Raw genomic sequence first — 20,331 nt, forward strand, 5'->3', positions numbered from 1 at the left:
AAAAAAAAAAAAAAAAAAAAAAAAAAAAAAAAAAAAAATCTGAGGATTATATTGATGTTTGACATTGTTCTCAAACCTTTGCCTTTCCCTTAGTTTTAATTGTAGTTGGTAATTGGCTTCTTGATGCTGCAGCAAGGAGGAAGCTGGGATGAAAACTGCAAAACTAAGAGATGAAAAGGAGGTCTTAGATAGGCAACAACATGCTGATATTGAAGCTCAGAAGAATTTGGAAGAAAACCTTCAGCAATTACATAACAGGGAGAATGAATTGGAGTCACAAGAGGAGCAGATGCGAACAAGACAGAGAAAAATTCTTGATAGTTCAGCTAGACATAAGGATGATGTTGCAGATCTGAAAAAGGATTTGCATGCCATGAAAGATAAGCATCGAGATGCCAGGTTAATTTTTTTTAGTTATCGCTTTCATACTGGCGATGAAGTCTGTTTAAGTATTCTCTGGTTCTGCTATTGCATTCTTTGAAGGTTGTCATTTGTTTCGTACATATTTAAGTTAGCAGAGTCTAGATAAATGTTGCACAAAAAAATCTTATGTTATGTTTAATTTTTAACTTGGTCCAGGAATAAATATGAAAACCTGAAGTCCAAAATTGGAGAAATTGAAAACCAACTGCGTGAGTTGAAGGCTGATAGATATGAAAATGAAAGAGATGCCAGATTATCTCAAGCTGTTGAAACATTGAAACGGCTGTTTCAAGGAGTTCATGGTCGTATGACTGATCTTTGTCGTCCAACACAAAAGAAGTACAACCTGGCTGTTACTGTTGCAATGGGTAAATTTATGGATGCAGTGGTTGTTGAGGACGAACAGACAGGAAAAGAATGTATTAAGGTACATATTCGGGCCCATCTCCTCTTTTTTGCCCCTAGTATAAAGCATAGTAGCCCTTTTATTTGTCTTGGTCAGTAAGCTTCTCTTGTGAAATATTTTTTCATATGTTATACTGTACACACTTATTTTATCTGATGATTATTACTTCATTTTGATTTCGTAAAGAGGTGGAGAGTAATGTTGCTCTCACTCTTGTTCTTGTCATCAATTTCTCCCACTGTCTTTAGCCCTTGTTGGAGTATTGATATGATTAAATTTACCACAACCCATCTGCTTAAACTTATGGGTTAATTGGTGATCTAACATGGTATTAGAGCAGAAGGTCCTAGGTTCAAACTCCTTTAATGCCATTTCCTTCCCCAATTAATATTGATTTTCACTTGTTGGGCATTGTACAAATTTTCAAATCCACAAGTGAGGGGAGTGTTGGAGTGTTGGTATAATTAAATTTACCGTAACCATCAACTTAAGGTTTTGGGTTGATTGGTGATTTAACAACCCTAGTTTTTCCCCTTACTAGTGTAGTTTTTTAGAATTTATGACGTTTCTTTGTATTTTCTTGGTCCTCCACTCTGATCATGTGCTTTTTCTAGTTTTTTTTTTCCACATTGAATAGAAACGTTCATAATCGAATTACGGTTCAATGGCAGTCAAGTTGTTTTGCCTGATGGAAGCTTACTAATCGTTTGCCATGTCTATTGAGCTTTCCTTAGTCTAATGGTTGAGTGCAGTGTTAAAAAGCCTAACAGAGACCCTAGGAGTTATAGGGTCGAACTGATGGTTACGTTCTTTTAGTAGAAGAAAATTCAAATAAGAGACAGTATTGCTGACATTTATAGATTGGCTTATAGATTAGTCAATGCTGTGTCATGGTGCTGGTATGTTTTAACTAATTTAGGTTGCTTGTACGTCGTTTTAGCTTTCATTTTTTTTTTCAAATGAAAGTTCAGTTCATAAAAAAAGGAGTTAATGTTAAACACAAAATGATATTCATGGCATAGCAAGAAAAATATAGAAAAGCTATGATGTAGAAGATTTCCCAAACTCAATTAAAATCTTAAACATGTCCTTGAAAGTCTTTGATGTTGTCTTTTCTTCCCTTTTTTTGATTTCTACCTAGATGATAATTTATCCGAGATCTCAATGCGTTTGAATTTCTTGTATTTAACATGCCTGCCTTTGTTTATCAAATTTTATGTACCTTTATTAGTTTGGATACAAGGGGTTTGGTTTACTTTATATGTAAATGCAATACTTTTCCTGGCTTTCCTGCAGTATTTGAAAGAACAAAGGCTTCCTCCTCAGACATTCATACCTCTTCAGTCTGTTCGTGTAAAGCCCGTCATTGAGAGACTGCGTGCTTTAGGTGGTAGTGCAAAGTTGGTCTTTGATGTTATCCAATATCCTTCTATGATTCTATTACTTGGACACTGGAGGAGAAACACTTGTTACTTGCCTGTTTATGTTTGGAGATAATCTTCTTCACCAACGTTTCGGTACATAGCTGTCTATTAAGTTAATTATATACGATGTTACATAAAATATTTAAAATCAGGAGAAAATAATCTATGCCTTGAATTAATTACCTTTTGAGCCAGATCATAACATTGCTATAAAAACGAGGAACAATCTTGTCTAGCTATAAAAACGTTCACACAGCTAGCTACAACTAAAAAAGAAGAATAAGGGGTGAATATATATGGATATGAAACTGGAAATTTCCTTCGAAACATTTCTGTATGATTGGTTTACTTCTTTTATTCTCAAGAAATTGTAATTTTAAACTGCTAGTGGGTAATAGGCGAGTAAATTTTATGAATTTGTATGCTTAACGATCACACTTTTAATCCGACGTTGGAGAAGGCAATTGTTTTTGCTGTGGGAAATACTCTAGTTTGTGACGACCTTGATGAAGCCAAGGCTCTGAGCTGGAGCGGAGAAAGATATAAAGGTAACATTTAGTCAGTTTTAAATTATTTTTTATACCTCCATCAGGTTTATCTTATGGTTACTCTGTTTATGCTTGAACTAGTTGTAACTGTTGATGGAATTATGCTTACGAAATCTGGCACAATGACTGGGGGTACCAGTGGTGGCATGGAAGCGAGGTCAAACAAATGGGACGATAAAAAGATTGAAGGTACTCAATCCATTCATTGATTATGGATTTTTGGAACTATATCATTTTTTGTTACTGTTTTGTAGGGTTTAAGAAAAAGAAAGAACAGTATGAATCAGAGCTAGATGAACTTGGATCAATCAGAGAGATGCAACTAAAGGAATCTGAAGCATCTGGGAGGATTAGTGGACTTGAGAAAAAGATTCAGTATGCAGAGATTGAGAAGGTGATTACCCTAAAATATTCTTGTCGTTGTCGTTGTCGTACTCCTTCAAACAGAAACTTTGTATAGAAAAAGAGAGAAAATCTAATGATCATAATGCAGAGAAATGAATGTGAGATTGACTATGAGATGTTTTATTGCAGCGAAGTATTGAAGACAAACTTGCAAACTTGAGGCAAGAGAAAGAAATTATAAAAGAAGAAATTGATCGAATAAGTCCGGAACTTCAGAAGGTAATATTATGATCATACGTCGACCTTTTTATTTTCTGTACACATTTTACAATTCAACTGTAATGTTGTATTGTTATAATTGTAGTTGAAGAATGGGGTTGATAAGAGGAACACAGACATTAGGAAGTTGGAGAGGAGGATCAATGAAATTGTTGACCGGATATATCGAGACTTCAGCAAATCTGTTGGGGTGGCCAACATACGAGAATACGAAGAAAACCAACTTCAATCTGTGCAGCATATGGCCGACGAACGTGTTAGCTTGAGCAGTCAGCTGACAAAATTGAAATGCCAGTAGGTTCCCGCGTTTTTACACTTATCCTACCATGCTTAGCGTACTTATGCTTCTATGTTTAAGAAAATAAAACACCTGCACAATGTTCTTGTTCCTTGCACATTGAGAGCTGGTGAATAATGCACAGTTTTGTTCAAGAATAGTTCGTTAACTTCCAATTATAGTCAACTCATTTCTATGCTAATAGAACATATTCTGTGTGTGTCCTAACACAGGTTGGAGTATGAACAGAATCGGGACATGGAATCACAAATTAAAGAACTAGAATCTACTTTGACTTCTTTGGAGCATGGTTTAAGAAAGATTCAAAACAAAGAAGCCGATGCCAAATCAACCACCGAAAATGCCAATAATGATATCGATCGCTTGAAGGAGGAACTGGCTGGTAAGTTCTCGTCGCGGAATATATGCAATATATATACATATATATCTATTTATTTCTGAAATTCTATTTTATTTACCATTTGCAAAAATACTTTGTGAAAATTTTGAGCTTTTTTTTATGCAGCATGATCTTACCATATCAAATTCTCTTGTCAAACTCTGGAATAGGACAGTTCTTGCATATATTGTAAAAGATCTAATTTTTATTTGTTTCTTTTTCCTTTTGGTATGGCTCACAGTGGAATTCATGTTTCTAAAGAAGTTTTTTAATTAAGTCATTTATTCAAGTTGAAATGGCACGTATTTCATTTAAAAACCGAACATTTTCTTTTCTAAATTCAAGAATCTCATGTATAGGAACGATTTTTTCCTCATATCATACCAACAAGGAGGATTTCATAAACGTGGTTTATTGTTCTTTATCGTTTGTACAGTTAAGAACTCTTACCCTAATATTTCTTCCATGTGAAATTGGGTAACTGTGGGTGTAGTGCTTTTATGGAAGAACACTTCTTTATAAACATAGTTTATTGTTTTTTATTGTTCCTTCAGTTAAAAATTCATTGTCTTTGCAGAGTGGAAGTCGAGGTTGGAAGACTGTGAGAAGGATATGCAGGAATGGAAGAAGAAAACATCTTCTGCTACAACTAGCATATCGAAACTGAGTCGTCAGATTAATTCTAAGGTTTTGTTTTAAGGCTTTTGATATTTGTCGACACGGTATGCATACCATGGTACCGAACCTTTTTTAAAAATATTTTGATGTTAGATATTAGATAGTGTATTATTTAAAATAGGTGATCTGTGATCGTTTCTTCGACCTCTTAACGTGTTGCTTTTACGTCACTCATTTTTATTTCTTTTTTCTCATATGAAAATATCAGAAGTTAACAAATCTTCAACAAAAAAAATGTATAGTATATATAATAAATATGTCCTTGCTCTCTTATTTGGATTTTTTGTGCTTCTTTGCTCTTAATTCTTTATATAAGCATAGTAAACCATGATGGATATCCACCATATTTTTTCTTCCAGGAGAGCAACATTGAACAGCTGATCACACAGAAGCAGGAAATAGTGGAAAAATGTGAATTGGAAAATATAGCTCTCCCCACTATCTCAGATCCCATGGAGACTGAATCCTTGACGCCTGGCCCTGTTTTTGATTTTAGCCACCTCAATAGATCCTATCAACAGGAGAAGAGATCATCTGATAGAGAGAAACTTGAGATGGAGTTTAAACGTAAGATAGATGGCTTGATATCTGAAATTGAAAGAACTGCACCAAATTTGAAAGCACTAGATCAGTATGAGGCTTTGAAGGAAAAGGAAAGACTAATATCTGAGGAGTTTGAAGCAGCTAGGAAGGAGGAGAAAGAGGTGGCTGATAAATTCAGCTCTATTAAGCAAAAAAGGTGATTCTTTTTAAGTGCATCTTTATGTTTGAAAGGCCCTTTCATTTGATCTATTAGTTAACGTCGAGAAGCATATTCGAATGCGTCTAAAATTATAATATGAAATGTGTATGTAAATGTAACACTCACTAGGGGTCTTAAAAAGACATTATCACTCGAACGCAAACTAATTCGAACGAAGTATGCATAGTTGGGTTGAAAGATTAGCTAATGAGTTACATCTTTCAACCCAATCTAATTCAAGAACACACTTGGATTATTTATGATCATGTTCTTTCGTTCTTGTCGTGTCAACACCATTCCATATGTTGGCTGGGCGTCAATGCTTCATAGCCTTATGTTATACATTGTTATGTTGGTATTCTCATTTATTTATTCTGAGACATGTGGATACTGCTTTTGTACTTGTATCTCCAATGTAGGTTATTTAGTTGCCAACATGTTCTACCTGAATGAATTTGCAGTTTGTGTGTATTTGCTGAGTTAGTGTTGACAACTGCAGGTACGAATTGTTTATGGATGCTTTCAACCATATTTCTGGAAACATTGATAAGATTTATAAGCAATTGACAAAAAGTAATACACATCCCTTGGGTGGAACGGCATATTTGAACTTGGAAAATGAGGATGAACCATTTTTACATGGCATCAAGTATACTGCTATGCCTCCAACGAAGCGGTTTCGCGATATGGAACAATTATCTGGTGGAGAAAAGACTGTTGCAGCGCTAGCCTTGCTTTTTTCCATTCATAGGTATGATGCTGTTGATGCTTGATCTTAAGATTTATGAACCTTCAGTTGCTTATGAGTTTGTCTCTCTAATAGATCATAAATTTTCCACTGAACTTGACTCCCCAACCATTGCCCCCTCAGGTTGAGTCAATAGGGTAAGATGGTTGTTATTATTTTATTAAACTACATCATTGCAGTGTCAAGTACCTTCTGTTATAGAATATTTTTGTGAGATTTCCACCTCAACAGGGAAAGCCCATAAAAGATAATATCTGCTAGCGGTGGGTTTAGACTGTTACAAATAGTATTAGAGCGAGACACTGGGCGATGTATCAGTGAGGAGGCTGAGTCCTGAAGGGGGGTGGACACGAGGCGGTGTACAAGCAAGGATGCTGGGCCCCGAAAGGGGATGGATTGAGGGGTCCCACACGATTGGAGAAGGAAATGAGTGCCAACAAGGATGCTGGGCCCCGAAGGGGGTGGATTGTGAGATCCCACATCGGCTGGGAGGAGAACGAAACATTTTTTATAAGGGTGTGGAAACCTCTCCCAAGCAAACGTGTTTTAAAAATCTTGAGGACAAGTTTGAAAAGGAAAGTCCAAAGAGGACAATATGGTGGGCTTGAATTATTACAATTTTGGATCGGGGAAGCCAATAAACTTGTTAAGTGCAACAATTTATTTTGTCAACTGATGCCTGTTTACATTATCCAATGTATTTCAGTTTTAGGCCTTCGCCCTTTTTCATTTTGGATGAAGTGGATGCTGCCTTAGATAACTTGAACGTTGCGAAGGTCGCTGGTTTCATTCGATCGAAGTCATGTGAAGGTGCCAGGATGAATCAGGACGACGACGGAAGTAGTGGTTTTCAAAGTATTGTTATATCACTGAAGGATAGCTTTTACGACAAAGCCGAAGCTTTAGTCGGGGTTTACCGGGATTGCGAGAGAAGGTAAGCTCATAAAACATATTTCTTACACAAACGAATCTGAATGATTTAATATGCAAGATTTTGGCTATTATCTGTTGCATTCTTGTTCGTTTAGCCTAATCTCTTGTTTCCTGATAGCATAGCCAAAACGTCGTTACAAATAATGCACTTGTATTTTACAGCTGCTCGAGAACGTTGACCTTCGACCTTACCAAATATCGAGAATCATAGAAAGCATTATTTGACTGGTAGAAATCTGTAGAATGCCAACAAATGTACATTACACTGTTGTAGACAAGCTTCTTCAATCCCATGCATAAGAACTGATGCTGGATTCATATCTCTGATGGAATGATACCTTGCAATTAGAAGATACTTGCAGAAGTATTCCTTGTAATTATAATGGTACAATATACTTCCCTTGGTTAATTAATTAGGAAAAATATTGTGTAAGCCATTTGTCGCCATATCCCTTAGTTTAGAGTCAATCATTCCTTTATATTCTAATATTTATTTGCTGAGAGGGCTTTATATTATTTTTATTAGCACCAATATAACATTCATATTCATAATCACGTTGTTGGTGAATGATTTTAAGCATCACCATTGAGTTTTTCATTTGGACATGCCACTATTGAGTATTAAGTAGCATTTGAGTGGCATGTCTATATCGATAAGTTCAGTTCAAATATGCTAATGGACTGTACAGAAAAGCAGACTAAAAATACCTCAAAATGTACTATATAGGAGTGACTAGTCTACATGAATTGTGCATAGGGTACCTTATGTCGTCCGCCACGCTCACACTCCAAGCACAATGCGCCGCACATGGGCATATGCTTGGAGCGTGGAAGTCGAAAGCCGAGGGTGTTTGACGGTGGTGCGGTAGCGAAATGTAACAGCAATTTACCAGCAATTTATTGATATATACTCTGGATCATGACTTTTTGGATTATTTGAGTTATGCTATCTCCCACCAAGCATATGTCATACAAATTTGGCTTTTAGCACTTGACTTCTTCTCTATGGCTTGGTTTCTGCCGGCCATCTTCCTAAGGTCCGATCACAAAATTAAAAAAAAACTGAAGATGCAGAAAACTAAGCTCTTATGTCTGCCATTAAAATGGCTCCCATGCTCTTTCATCACCAACCTCTCACACCCATATATTTTCTTCCTCTCCCCTTACCCTCAGTCTTTCGCTTTTCCGATGAAGCTCGGCCGACCGGAGGTTGATAATGGCTGCCTTCTTCAACCACCCGATCCCGATGAACCTTGGGATTTTGAGCTCCCTTCTTCTTCAACCTCCAACACTCCCATCTTTCATAACCAAGCCTTCAACTTGCAGAGCAGCAATGAGTTTGCATACTCGGTTGACCATGTCAATGACTTATTGGAGTCTAGCACCGATGATACCACGAATGGTGACGAGCTCCAAGTTCATGTAGGGAATGAGAGAAGTAAAGATGTTGATGATCATGGATTAACTTTGATCAGCCTCCTCTTCGAGTGTAGTGTTGCGATCTCTGTCGACAATCTTGTGGAGGCACACCGAATGCTTCTCGAACTCACTCAAATGGCGTCACCTTATGGGCAGTCGAGCGCTGAGCGTGTGGTTACATACTTTGCAGCTGCCATGTCTAGCAGAGTCATAAACTCCATATTGGGAATCTGCTCTCCTTTACTCGACTACAAAAGCATAAGCAATTCCTTCCAAATTTTCAACAATGTTTCACCATTAATCAAGTTTGCTCATTTGGCTTCAAACCAAACCATACTTGAATCTCTCTCACAATGTGTTGATCCAATTCATATCATAGACCTTGACATCATGCAAGGCATGCAATGGCCCCCACTTTTTCAAGCTCTCACCACGAAAATGGACGATTCCTGCTCTCGCCATGTGAGGATCACTGCCATGGGAACCACCATGGAGCTTCTCCTCGACACAGGAAAACAACTCTCAAACATTGCTCGACAACTTGGCTTATCTTTCGAGTACAACCCTATTGCTACAAAGGTTGGAAAAGTCGACATATCAATGGTGAAACTCCGACAAGGAGAGATGGTGGTCGTGAACTGGGTTCAACACTGTCTTTATGATGCAACCGGGTCTGATTGGAAAACCCTTGGACTAATTCAACAACTAGGACCCAAAGTTTTCACATTTGTGGAGCAAGATATGTGCCATGGAGGTTCATATCTAGATCGCTTTGTTAGCTCTTTGCATTACTATTCTGCCATTTTCGACTCTCTTGGAGCTTGTTTGAGCAGTAATGACAGTAACAGAAATCAAGTGGAGCACAACATTCTGTATAGGGAGATCAATAACATATTGGCAATTGGAGGGTCATCAAGAAGTGGAGAGGAGAAGCTTAAGGAATGGAGAAGTGAACTAAGAAAGTGTTTAATGGAAGTTCCAATGAGTGCAAACTCCATGGCTCAAGCTTGGTTGATGTTGAATATGCAATCAAATAATCAAGGGTTTAGTCTTGTACAAGGGGAAGGTGGGGCACTAAAGCTTAGATGGAAAGATACAAGTCTCTATACAGCTTCGTCCTGGACCCGTTGCAACGTGGGAGTTGCTTGAATGGTTTCTAAGCTTAGAAATTAGACGCTAAAAGTTTCGTACTTAGAAAGTTTCGGTATCTTTCAGTTTTGGATTATGTTAGGATTGTGTTCTTATTTAGTTTCTGTCATATTATCGACAAAATATATCGTTACCTACGAACTGTTCGTCATACTATGTCAATTCTGCCCAAAAAAAATGATCTAATAAGTATGTCATTTCATACCAGAAGCTCAAAAACTCTAAATTTATAGCTTAACCTATACCATGAGGCATTTCATATAAGGATATAGTCTCCATTTCCTTCAACTTAAATCCTGAAGGCTTCAAGCAAATGGTTTGATAAGATTTCATCATCTCAAAAAGGTAATAAACATTTGTGCTCAATTGTGAAGATGAGAAGGAGAGAGAGTTTCCATGTACAGTAGATGATCCTAGTCGAAATCATGTATATCTCAATAGAAAATCAAGGGAACTTATCATAATACTCAGGGATTTCGAAGAGCAGCCAATCGCTTTTCGAGCTCGTCAACACCCGAACTGCAAAATATCAGCAACAAAGTAGAACTTTTTGATATAAAAACAAAAGGAACAACTTATGATTATACCATTTCCATGATCATTTTATATGATATAACAAATAAATTCTCTTTTGATTTATGCAAGAAGAAGAATGTTAATGGGAAATACTTCGTACCTGCTGACACCCTCGGTATTCCTCGGCGCAATTCTTCCTTTCGGAGCTGATGAAAGCTGGATCAAATACACATGATCCAATCAGTTCAGTTTCAATATCCAGTTGACGACAAGACTTCAAAAAGATGCAAAACCAATTTTAACATACCTGTGAGGCAACGTCAACGCCGATTTCATCGAGCACCTGTTCAGAAGGAGGAAGTAGTGTTATTGCATTTAGTTCTTAACTAAGCACTTTGACCTCTTGCTCACAAACTTATGACTTTAAATTCAATGCACACAATCACCAAGAGAAAGCCAAAAGGTAAGGGCCAGAGCTTCAAATTATGTACTGCTGATTGGAGCTTGTTACCAAGAAACAATTTTGAGCGAACTATTTTCTACACCTCCTGCTCCACCCGAGTCATGGAATAAAGAGAGGAGAAAATGATGGCAACTGTAGGAGCTTACCTGATTCGTTAGATCTTCAGTTTCTTCTTCAGCTAAATCATCATCCAGGGCATCGTCTATGGCATCTGAAATCATCTCCGTCTGCGAATGAGATAACGTGAGGATCCAGAAACATGAAACATAAAACGGCAAAGCAGAACAAAATTTTCACAACAGTTCAAAATTTTGATAACATGGATTCTAATTGCATTAGGAGTATGGCATAGTTTCCTGCAAACAATGACTATGAGTCAAAACTTATCCCCTTAACAGAAGTCAAAATTTCATGCTAATATTAAATCGTTTCTTTCATTAACATCCTCGGAAGTCTGATGTGCCAAATATAGCGCTATCATCATGCCGTGCTAATTTCAACCAAAAAAAAAGTATACCAACAGGAAGGGCGAGGTGTCGTAGGTCACTATGCCATGTAGAAAGCACAAAACAAACAAAGCTTGCTAATTCAAATGCTTTTCTTCCTATCTAAACGTGTGTGGAACAAATATATTTACTTAGAGCAAGATCTTACGGTCATATCCATCTGTGCGGACTGCTTCTGAAATTCTCTAATGACCTTTGCTTGCTTCGCGGGATCCATTTGCTGCAGATGAGTATGGTAACAATTATATATAATTTTTTCTGCAGATCAGTCTTATTTTCATTCTTTTTTCTAATTGAAATTTTCTGGAGTGTTGCACAGCCAAAAATGAGACAATTGCTGCTATATATAATTGTTTTCAACTTAGTTATGCTAGATTTGCTTCACCCAAACAACACCCTTTTATTGCCTCTACCTGGCGTGACGAATACAGCTACTCAACCATATGTAAGATTTTTTTAATATCCAAATTTTCATACCTTATTCATAACCGACATTGCTTTACCGGCACTCTTCAAGCCAGCAGCAACGGAGGTTTGAGCATGCATTGCCTGCAAAAAGTCGGTAGGTGCCGTTAATAATATAACATACTTAAACATTTGAGTGAAAATGATGTCTATAGATCTCATGTATGCACACAAGAAAACTAAACATCTGGTTGCACCAACTCAACCAAATAAGAAAGAGAGGAATTAGGCACTTGACTTCACCTGTGTATGAGTTGCTATGCCTCTCATTTGAGCTCGACTTCCTTGCAAGTTTGCAATTTGCTGTCTAAGTCTAACTAGCTGGCGAGCAAGGATCTTTGTTGCTGCCTGAAGAAATGAATAAATGATGCTAAAAAACATTAATACTCGGAGAAATCTCAGAAGTAGAATTTTCAAGGCTTAAAGAGTCTAGGATTGATACAATCTGGTCCAGAATATGAAATGTACCTCATTTCCTGTTTTGGCAGTTCTCTTTATCTCTGCGACAAGCTTCTTTTCCTGATAAGATAATAAGTCAAATCATAGTAAAAACACAGGAAATTTAGAGAACAGCCATCTTTAAACGCTCTTCACGTACTTCTAATTGCAATGCTCCGATTTCCTTCTCTATACCTGCAAAAAGAAAGGTGAGAAAAATAAGCAAAAAGATGCAACCACTTGGTGCTATCACAAATGGTATCAGAGCCAGACACCAAACGGTGTGTCAGCATGGACGCTAGGCCAAAGGGAGGTGGATTGTGAGATCTCACATCGGTTGGAGAGGGCAACGAAGAATTCCTTATAAGGGTGTGGAAACCTCTCCCCAATAGACGCATTTTAAAATCGTGAGGCTGACGGCGATGCGTAACAAGCCAAAGCGGACAATATTTACTAGCAGTGGGCTTGGGCTGTTACAAATGATATCAGAGTCGCGGTGTGCTAGCGTAGACGTTAGGCCAAAGGGGGGTGGATTGTGAGATCTCACATCGGTTGGAGAGGACAACGAAGCATTCTTTATAAGGGTATGGAAACATCTCCCTAGCAGACACGTTTTAAAACCTTGAGGGAAAGCCTAGAACGGAAAGTCCAAAGAGGACAATATTGGCTAGTGGAGAGCTTAGACGGTTAAACTCCGAAGAGAAAGGAATCCCAAAACATTAGTACTATCTTCTACAAATTCAAACCACAACATGAATGGTATAGCATGAAGAAATGATCCAAAGTTCAAGCCCAAAATTTCTTCCCATTTTCTCTTTAAGGGAAGGTGTTGGGGGTAATCATAGTTCCATGCTTCTTTGAGCCATTCAGACCGAAAGAAACATCATGATGAACAACGAATGAAGTGTAAAATACACGAATATAATGAGAAACATGAACATATTTAAAGAAACAAAAGGGTGATCATGACTATAAAACCAGATGAATTCCTTCCTAATCAAGTGCAGGTAAGAAACATCAATAAGATACCTCTCGTAGAGCGCGTCATTTCCCTTTTACTCTCCCGAAGAGCTTCTGAAATCAAAACAAGTCCAATCACACAACGAACAACACAAGACGAACGAAACAAACATAATCCAGTTTAATTCGCAGAATAAAAATACAAAAATCAGAAAGCGGAACTCAGACGAACAAGTTGCCGCTACAAATTTAGATAAACAAATCATCAAAGTGAACGAAATCGATGAAGTAGAAAAGATGGCAGCCATTCGGGACGACCTTTGGCGTTGGGTTTCTTAGAAAAGATATTCATGGCGCCCAAGAGAATGATCCTGAGCACAACGCAGATGAATTTAGACGAATTTCTGCAGGGAAATTCCCGAACAAACAAGAACGTGAGAAGGATGATGTTGAATTGAAACAAACACAAATAACCGATCCTTCTGTAATCGTTGGGATGGAACATCAATTAATGCTATTCGAAATTCGTGCTTTAATTCTAAAACTGTCGCATTCCAGAGAGGTCAACTTTTTATATGGGGGTTTCTGTTCTAACTCACAAGGTCAACTTTATAATGAAAGTATTTATGACCAAATATCTTTTATCTTTGGTTTTAAGTTTTAAAATGTTTATGTTATTGAGAGGTTTTCTACTTTTATAAGAAATGTTTAGTTCTTTTCTCTGATCGACGTAGGATTTCAGAATCCACTTTCTCGTGTCTGTCTCTAATACCATTTCTAACAGTTTAAGCTCATTGCTAGCAGATATTGTCCGCTTTTGTCCATTACGTATTCTCGTGGTTTTAAAACGTGTTTATTGGGGGAGAGATTTAAGGTTTAGGGTTTAGGGTTTTAAAACGTTCGTTCTCTTCTTCGAACGATGTAGAATCTCACAGTCCACTTTCTTGGGGGCCAACATCCTCAATGACACACCGTTGTGTCTGGCTCTGATACCATTTGTAATCGTCTAAGCTCATCACTAGCAGATGTTGTTCGCTTTTGTCCATTATGTATCCTCACGATTTTAAAACGCGTTTGCTGGAGAGAGGTTTAGGGTTTTAAAACGTTTGTTCTCTTCTCCGACCGATGTAGGATCTCACAGTCCACTTTCTTGGGTGCCAACATCCTCGTTGACACACCGTCTCTTGTCTGGCTTTGATATCATTTGTAATAGCCTAAGCTCATCGCTACCACACATGGTCCGTTTTTGTCCATACGTATCCTCGCGGTTAAAAACGCTTTTACTGGGGAGAAGTTTCCACGCTCTTGTAAGGAATGTTTCATTGCCCTTTCCAATGGACGTAGGATCTCACAATCCATCCCTCTTTGGGGACCAGCATTATAACATAGACGAGACACTGTGAGTGGTGTGCCAACGAGAACACTGGGCCTCCAAGAGGGTGGATTGTGAGGTCTCATGTCAGCTGGAGAGAAGAACGAAACATTCCTTATAAGAATGTGGAAAACTTTTTCTAGTATACGCGTTTTAAAACCTTGAAAGAAACAATATCTGCTAACCGTAAGCCGGTGCTGTTACACCAAACACCTATAATCTTTCAAAAAAAAAAAAAAAAAATTCATTACCCATTTAAGTTATAGATGAAAGATATGAAAATTTTGTTTGAATTAATACCCATAAATTGTTCACTCATTTAAACAAGAATTTAATTATTTGTGGCTGTCTTCATTTGTGGGATGAATTTTATAGCTTGAATTCGTTAAAATTAGATATATCTTAAACCCAAAGGTACCAATCCAAAACCCCACCCAGATACCCAACTAAGCAGCCGATTCCAAAGATGAACAGCAGCCTCCGGCTGTTCCCAACGTGTCCGTGCTCAGCCCGACTACCCACGATTCCAAAACCATCTTCGTTGGTTTTCATTGACAATCCAAGCCACTTTCCGCATTTGAAGCCAGCGAAGAGGAAGCAGCAATTAGCATCGTGTACCAGTTATGAAGTCGGTGGAGGTTATCCAGAGGAGCAATTGGATATGCAAGATAGAAGACGATCCAGAAAAGAAGGGAATCCGAAAATGGACACTTCCGAGTACGAAGCTCTCCTCAAAGGAGGCGACCAAGTCACCTCTGTTCTTGAAGAGATGATTCTCATCGTAAGTTCTTTCTTATTTACTTGTTCAGATTTTTCTCTTTCCGGTTTAATTGAACGGATTATAGACGTTTCTGGATGGATTTAACGCAATGATCTGAGAATTGAAAGCTTATATAGTAGTGTAGAGCTGAAACTCAGCTGACTGATGGGTTAATAAGAGAAGAAGAATTGCTTACAGATTGTATAATAGCGACATGTATCAATTATTATGTTAGTGTACCAGTGATGAGTAACAGATAAATGTATTAGGTAGTTGTTTCTCCTTAGCTTCCCGCTCAAGCTGGAGGAGCAATCAAGAACGGTCAGCTTGGTTCGAAATTCCAACCTAACCAATTGAGCTATGCTTAGGTTGGGATTTGCATTCAAAGAGACATGTTAGGTGTCATTGGTCTTGGACATGGCTTTGCATCTTGTAACCGTCCACTACTAGCCGATATTGTCCTATTTAGGCTTTCTCTCAAGGTTTTAAAATCTGTCTATTAGGGAGAGGTCTCCATACCCTTATAAGGAATGTTTCGTTCTCCTCTCCAATCGATATGGGATCTCACAATCCACCCCCTTGGGGGCCCAACATCCTTACTGGCACACCGCCTAGTGTCTGTCTCTGATACCATTTGTAACAGCCAAAGCCCACCACTAGCAGATATTGTCCTCTTTGAGCTTTCCCTTTCGGGCTTCCCCTCAAGGTTTTAAAGCACGTCCACTAGGATGTGGGGAGAGGATTTCACACCCTTATAAAGAATGCTTCGCTCCTATTTCCAACTGATGTGGGATCTCACACATCTTCTGTCCTTGCTCTTTTTAATGATTCATTTGCGTATGGTGTTTTCAAGGCACAGCATGAGCTTGCCTTTCACCTACATGGCCCTGTACTAGACACACGGCATGCTCATTAAAAAATCATGGTGACAAGGTGATGCCATTTGAACTCGAAGCAACCAGTAGCAAGATTCAATAAAAAAAACTTCCATCAATTCAAAATTCCTTGAGAAATCAATGTGCATTATTGTATTCTAGTTATTAAAATTTTGGTACTACTAACAACTAACTTTCTACTCTGTCTGGATTTGTTATTGTTGTCTCAGTTGGAAGATACAAATACTGATGAAGCATCTGAAGAGATAGCTTTGCAGTTGGCCGCACAAGGAGTCATAGGTAAAAGGGTTGATGAGATGGAGTCAGGCTTTATGATGGCCTTAGACTACATGATCCAGATTGCCGAAAGGGACCAAGATGATAAGGTCAACTCCGTCTTAAATTCTCTACATTCCTTAGCCTTGATATGAAGCTTTATTTATCTTTTTTGGCGTATCGAAGCTTAAAACTTCCTATTAAAATGAAAATAAGGAGCAAAAAAGTAGGTAGTGAAAGGACAACTAATTAAGTTTGGTTTAAATTGCCAAGTTTTCAATCACTTGATGAGTTGTCTTTAAAAAGGTTGAAATATTATAGAGGTGACTACTATTCAACCCAGAAGCTTAAGTGGATAGACTACAACAAGTTTTATTCATATTATTCATATTTTAACTGTGAGCTCTCATGTTGGTTGGCGAGAAAAACAAAGTATTCCTTATTAAGAGTATGGAAACCTCTCCCTGGTAGACACGTTTTAAAACCGTGAGGCGACGGCGATATAGAATGGGTTAAAACAGACAATATCTACTAGCGGTGGGCTTGAGTTATTACAAATGGTATCAGAGCCAGACACTGGGCAGTGTGTTAGCGAGGACGCTAGGTCTCCAAGCGGGGTGGATTGTGAGATCCCACATCGGTTGGAGAGGAGAACAAAGCACACCTTATAAGGGTGTGGAAACCTCTCCCTAATAGACGCGTTTTAAAACCGTGAGGCTGATGATGATACGTAACAAGGAAATGGAAGAGATATTGGATGTGGACCTGTACTAGGATGATTAAGTATTATATTCCTGTTAATGGTAAGCCAAGAGGAAACATTCTTGCTCCTATAAATTTTTGGCTCCTAGAAATTTTTGGCAAGGAGTGTTGAGGATTGTTGGGAGTGAGTCCCACATTGGCTAATTTAGTGAATAATCATGGGTTTATAAGTGAGGAATACTATCTCCATTGGTATGAGGCCTTTTGGAGAATCTCAAAACAAAGCCATGAGAGCTTATGCTCAAAGTGGACAATATCATACCATTGTGGAGATCCGTGATTCCTAACAAGGAGACCCTCGAGAGGTTTAGGTAACAACGAATTCCACGTCTTGCATCTCTGCTTAGCTGATGAGACCTGTTGTGGGTGGGAGGTTTTGAACTCATCTGTTTATTTCTTTCTTTTTCATTCATTAAGTAATGTATTTTACCCTATTGTTTCTATTCAGCGCAAGGCAATATTGGAGGTGGTCAAGGAGACAGTTCTATCTCATCTCACAAAAAAATGCCCGCCACATGTAAGAACATTTTTGTCGAAAAACGTGTTCTATTCTATTCATGCTTCATCAAAATCATGTTTCGGAAAAGATTATGAGCTAAACAGTTAACTGACTGTTCTCTGATTTATAGGTTCAAGTGGTCGGCCTACTTTGTCGGACTCCATTGAAAGAAAGCAGACACGAACTACTTCGTAGAGTGGCTGCTGGGGGTGGCGCGTTTACAAGTAAGAATGGCACCAAGGTCCATATCCCGGGAGCAAATCTTAACGACATAGCCAACCAAGCTGATGATTTGGTTGAGGTAATTACTGAAAGCAATCTTTTGAATGTGGGAAATATCATATCCGGGTCCCATGTCTGTGTCTATGCTTCTGTTAGTTACTATATCTTGCCTACATTTTTTTGGGTCACTTTTTAAGTTTTGAATGCCACCTTTACTGATTAGAAGCAGTATTATGGACCTTAAATATTGGAAAGTAGTGTTCTAATGAAACTATTCTCGTTCAAAATTATTTAGACTATGGAAACTCGGCCAGTTGTGCCTGATCGGAAACTGCTTGCGAGGCTCGTTCTGATTAGAGAAGAGGCTCGGAATATGATGGGAGGGGGAATCCTGGATGAACGAAATGATCGTGGTCTAAGTACTCTTCCTGAATCAGAGGTATGAAATATTGCATGCATTTTATGAAACTTCACATAACATCACTTGATCTGATGGTTACATACGTCCTTATCCTATGATTCTTATCAACTTAGTTAACCGATCAGAGGTTTTCTTAATCCTTTTTGGGTGAGATACTCCAGTCTACTAAATACAGCAATATCCTTGTTGGTTCACCGTGATTATATCCCTGATTTACGGTCATAATCACTGTTGTCGATTATTTGTTTACTGTAACGGCCCAAATCTACCACGACCAGATATTATTCTTTTTGGGCTTCCCCTCAAGGTTTTTGAAACGTGTCTGCTAGGGATAGATTTCCACACCCTTATAAACAATGTTTCGTTCTCATCCCCAACTGATGTGGGATCTCACAATCCACCCCCTTTCGGGGTCCATCGTCCTTGCTGGCTTTTGTTTCCTTCTCCAATCGATGTGGGACCCCCCAATCCACCCCCTTTCGAGGCCCAGCGTCCTTGCTGGCACATTGCCTCGTGTCCACCCCCATTCGGGGCTCAACCTCCTCACTGGCACATCGCCAAATGTATGGCTCTGATACCATTTGTAATAGCCTAAGTCCACCGCTAATAGATATTGTCCTCTTTGGGCTTCCCCTCAAGGATTTTAAAATGTGTTTGCTAGGGAGAGGTTTTCACACCCTTATAAATAATGCTTCGTTCTCCTCCCCAACTGATGTGGGATCTCACAATCCACCCCCCTTCGGAGTCTAGCGTCCTCGCTGGCACTCGTTCCATTCTCCAATCGATGTGGGACCCTCCAATCCACCTCCTTTCGGGGCCCAGCGTCCTTGCTGGCACACCACCTCATGTTCACCCCCCTTCGAGGCTCAGCCTCCTCATCGCTCGGTGTATGACTCTGATACCATTTGTATCAGTCCAAGCCTACCGCTAGCAAATATTGTCCTCTCTGTGTTTTCTCTTTCAAGCTTCCCTTCAAGGCTTTTAAAACGCATCTGCTGGGGAGAGGTTTCCACACCCTTATAAAGAATGATTCGTTCTCCTCCCCAACCGATGTGAGATCTCACAGTTATACTCATTCCTAATGCTTATATAACAATTTGTTGTTGTCATCCCCCATTGCCGATTAGTTCATCCGTGTAAACCTTTTGGTGCAGGTGAATTTCTTGACCAAACTGGTTGCTCTAAAACCTGGGAATGTTGTAGAGGAGATGATAAAAAATGTAATGTTAGGAAAAGACGAAGGGGCCGACGACTTAGGTGATGATGAGGAAGATACTACACGAGCCGGTGGACAAAGGGCTTCAAGGGGAATTGCAGGAAGGGTGAGTTTGAAGTCCACTCCTTGGATGCTTTTACAGAACATGTACATTTCTTATGGGATTGTCTGACTTGCTTTATTGTTTTCTTTGCCCATGGATGCTAGGAAAGTGTGTCTGGACGTAAGCCTCTTCCTGTTCGTCCAGGCATGTTTCTTGAAACAGTATCCAAGGTAAGATTCTTCCTTATTTGTAATCAGTTTAATGAATTCTGGTGAAGATGAATTTTCCTCATAATTTTGAATCCTCTAAACTCTATTTGGATGAAAAGACAACAACACTGATCATAATTTCAAGCTTTACAAACACAAGAGGTATATCTATTTATATGATCTCATGAAACTGCGGCGCCAAGTTTTTCATCATATTGAGAATTTCATCGATAAAAGGTGGAGTATCGAACTTTGTTTTTTGCACTTGCTAGGTCCTAGGTGGAATATATTCTGGAAATGAGTCGGGCGTCACCGCACAACATTTAGAATGGGTACGTGATCTCTCTCTCTCTTCTCCCTTATTTGTTTTTGTAAAAAGCAAGTAGTCTCGCTATGAGATATTATTCTCTTTGGGCTTTCCCTTTCGGGTTTCCTCTCAAGATTTCTAAAACGCGTCTATTAGAGAGAGGTTTCCATACCCTTATAAAGAATGCTTCGTTCTACTCCCTAACCGATGTGGGATCTCACCATTCACCCCCCCCCCCCCCCCCCCCCCC

The 20,331-nt window shown here is 38.8% G+C and overlaps 4 protein-coding genes across 8 annotated transcripts in view; 3 read left to right on the forward strand and 1 right to left on the reverse strand.

The window, feature by feature from the left end:
• The window catches only part of LOC111461256 (structural maintenance of chromosomes protein 1-like), a 14,407-nt gene extending 6,688 nt beyond the window's left edge, over nt 1-7,719 (forward strand). For both annotated transcript variants that reach the window (XM_023104786.1, XM_023104787.1), the window contains 14 exons: nt 133-399; nt 580-850; nt 2,126-2,250; nt 2,692-2,801; nt 2,883-2,990; nt 3,056-3,195; nt 3,336-3,425; nt 3,511-3,719; nt 3,936-4,105; nt 4,680-4,789; nt 5,140-5,519; nt 6,022-6,273; nt 6,977-7,204; nt 7,366-7,719. In XM_023104786.1, coding sequence (XP_022960554.1) covers nt 133-399; nt 580-850; nt 2,126-2,250; nt 2,692-2,801; nt 2,883-2,990; nt 3,056-3,195; nt 3,336-3,425; nt 3,511-3,719; nt 3,936-4,105; nt 4,680-4,789; nt 5,140-5,519; nt 6,022-6,273; nt 6,977-7,204; nt 7,366-7,414 — 2,509 coding nt within the window. In that variant the 3' untranslated portion in view covers nt 7,415-7,719. The remainder of the gene's footprint in view (nt 1-132; nt 400-579; nt 851-2,125; nt 2,251-2,691; nt 2,802-2,882; nt 2,991-3,055; nt 3,196-3,335; nt 3,426-3,510; nt 3,720-3,935; nt 4,106-4,679; nt 4,790-5,139; nt 5,520-6,021; nt 6,274-6,976; nt 7,205-7,365) is intronic.
• Nucleotides 7,720-8,079: 360 nt separating this feature from the next.
• On the forward strand, nt 8,080-9,900 carry LOC111460696 (protein SCARECROW-like). Its single transcript, XM_023103933.1, has one exon. The coding sequence runs from the start codon at nt 8,209-8,211 to the stop codon at nt 9,769-9,771; it is 1,563 nt and encodes a 520-aa protein (XP_022959701.1). The 5' UTR covers nt 8,080-8,208; the 3' UTR covers nt 9,772-9,900.
• A 120-nt stretch (nt 9,901-10,020) lies between these two features.
• LOC111460698 (vacuolar protein sorting-associated protein 2 homolog 3-like) lies at nt 10,021-13,699 on the reverse strand. 3 transcript variants are annotated; one of them, XM_023103937.1, is made up of 12 exons: nt 13,594-13,699; nt 13,438-13,490; nt 13,189-13,233; nt 12,320-12,354; nt 12,190-12,240; nt 11,965-12,069; nt 11,734-11,805; nt 11,405-11,476; nt 10,897-10,977; nt 10,595-10,630; nt 10,448-10,503; nt 10,021-10,290 (listed from the first exon to the last, which is right to left on the reverse strand). In XM_023103937.1, exons 2-12 carry the CDS (start codon nt 13,469-13,471, stop codon nt 10,239-10,241), a joined length of 639 nt encoding a protein of 212 aa, XP_022959705.1. In that variant the 5' UTR covers nt 13,472-13,490; nt 13,594-13,699; the 3' UTR covers nt 10,021-10,238. The 3 variants fall into 3 exon arrangements, with proteins under 3 accessions (XP_022959705.1, XP_022959706.1, XP_022959704.1); XM_023103938.1 differs by having other exon boundaries at nt 13,585-13,690; XM_023103936.1 differs by having other exon boundaries at nt 13,438-13,690.
• Nucleotides 13,700-14,866: 1,167 nt separating this feature from the next.
• Nucleotides 14,867-20,331, forward strand: part of LOC111460697 (protein PEP-RELATED DEVELOPMENT ARRESTED 1, chloroplastic) — a 7,181-nt gene continuing 1,716 nt past the window's right edge. Inside the window, exons 1-8 of one of the 2 annotated variants that reach the window (XM_023103935.1) lie at nt 14,867-15,272; nt 16,357-16,512; nt 17,613-17,681; nt 17,794-17,964; nt 18,181-18,324; nt 19,461-19,628; nt 19,730-19,795; nt 19,894-20,023. In XM_023103935.1, the coding sequence (XP_022959703.1) occupies nt 14,958-15,272; nt 16,357-16,512; nt 17,613-17,681; nt 17,794-17,964; nt 18,181-18,324; nt 19,461-19,628; nt 19,730-19,795; nt 19,894-19,962 (1,158 nt within the window). In that variant the 5' untranslated portion in view covers nt 14,867-14,957 and the 3' untranslated portion in view covers nt 19,963-20,023. Of the gene's footprint in view, nt 15,273-16,356; nt 16,513-17,612; nt 17,682-17,793; nt 17,965-18,180; nt 18,325-19,460; nt 19,629-19,729; nt 19,796-19,893; nt 20,024-20,046; nt 20,107-20,331 lie in introns of those variants that run through there. The other variant, XM_023103934.1, reaches the window with a different exon arrangement.

The sequence above is a fragment of the Cucurbita moschata genome, unplaced genomic scaffold (genome assembly GCF_002738365.1).
Source record: "Cucurbita moschata cultivar Rifu unplaced genomic scaffold, Cmos_1.0 Cmo_Scf00024, whole genome shotgun sequence".
Lineage (NCBI taxonomy): Eukaryota > Viridiplantae > Streptophyta > Magnoliopsida > Cucurbitales > Cucurbitaceae > Cucurbita > Cucurbita moschata.

Coding starts and splice junctions, on each gene's coding strand:
- LOC111460696 (XM_023103933.1), top strand. CDS start 8,209: ATGGCTTGGTTTCTGCCGGCCATCTTCCTAAGGTCCGATCACAAAATT.
- LOC111460698 (XM_023103936.1), bottom strand. CDS start 13,624: ATGTTCCATCCCAACGATTACAGAAGGATCGGTTATTTGTGTTTGTTT. Junction 11,806..11,964: donor GCATAGCAACTCATACACAG/GTGAAGTCAAGT, acceptor GACTTTTTGCAG/GCAATGCATGCTCAAACCTC. Junction 10,504..10,594: donor GCGTTGACGTTGCCTCACAG/GTATGTTAAAAT, acceptor TATTTGATCCAG/CTTTCATCAGCTCCGAAAGG.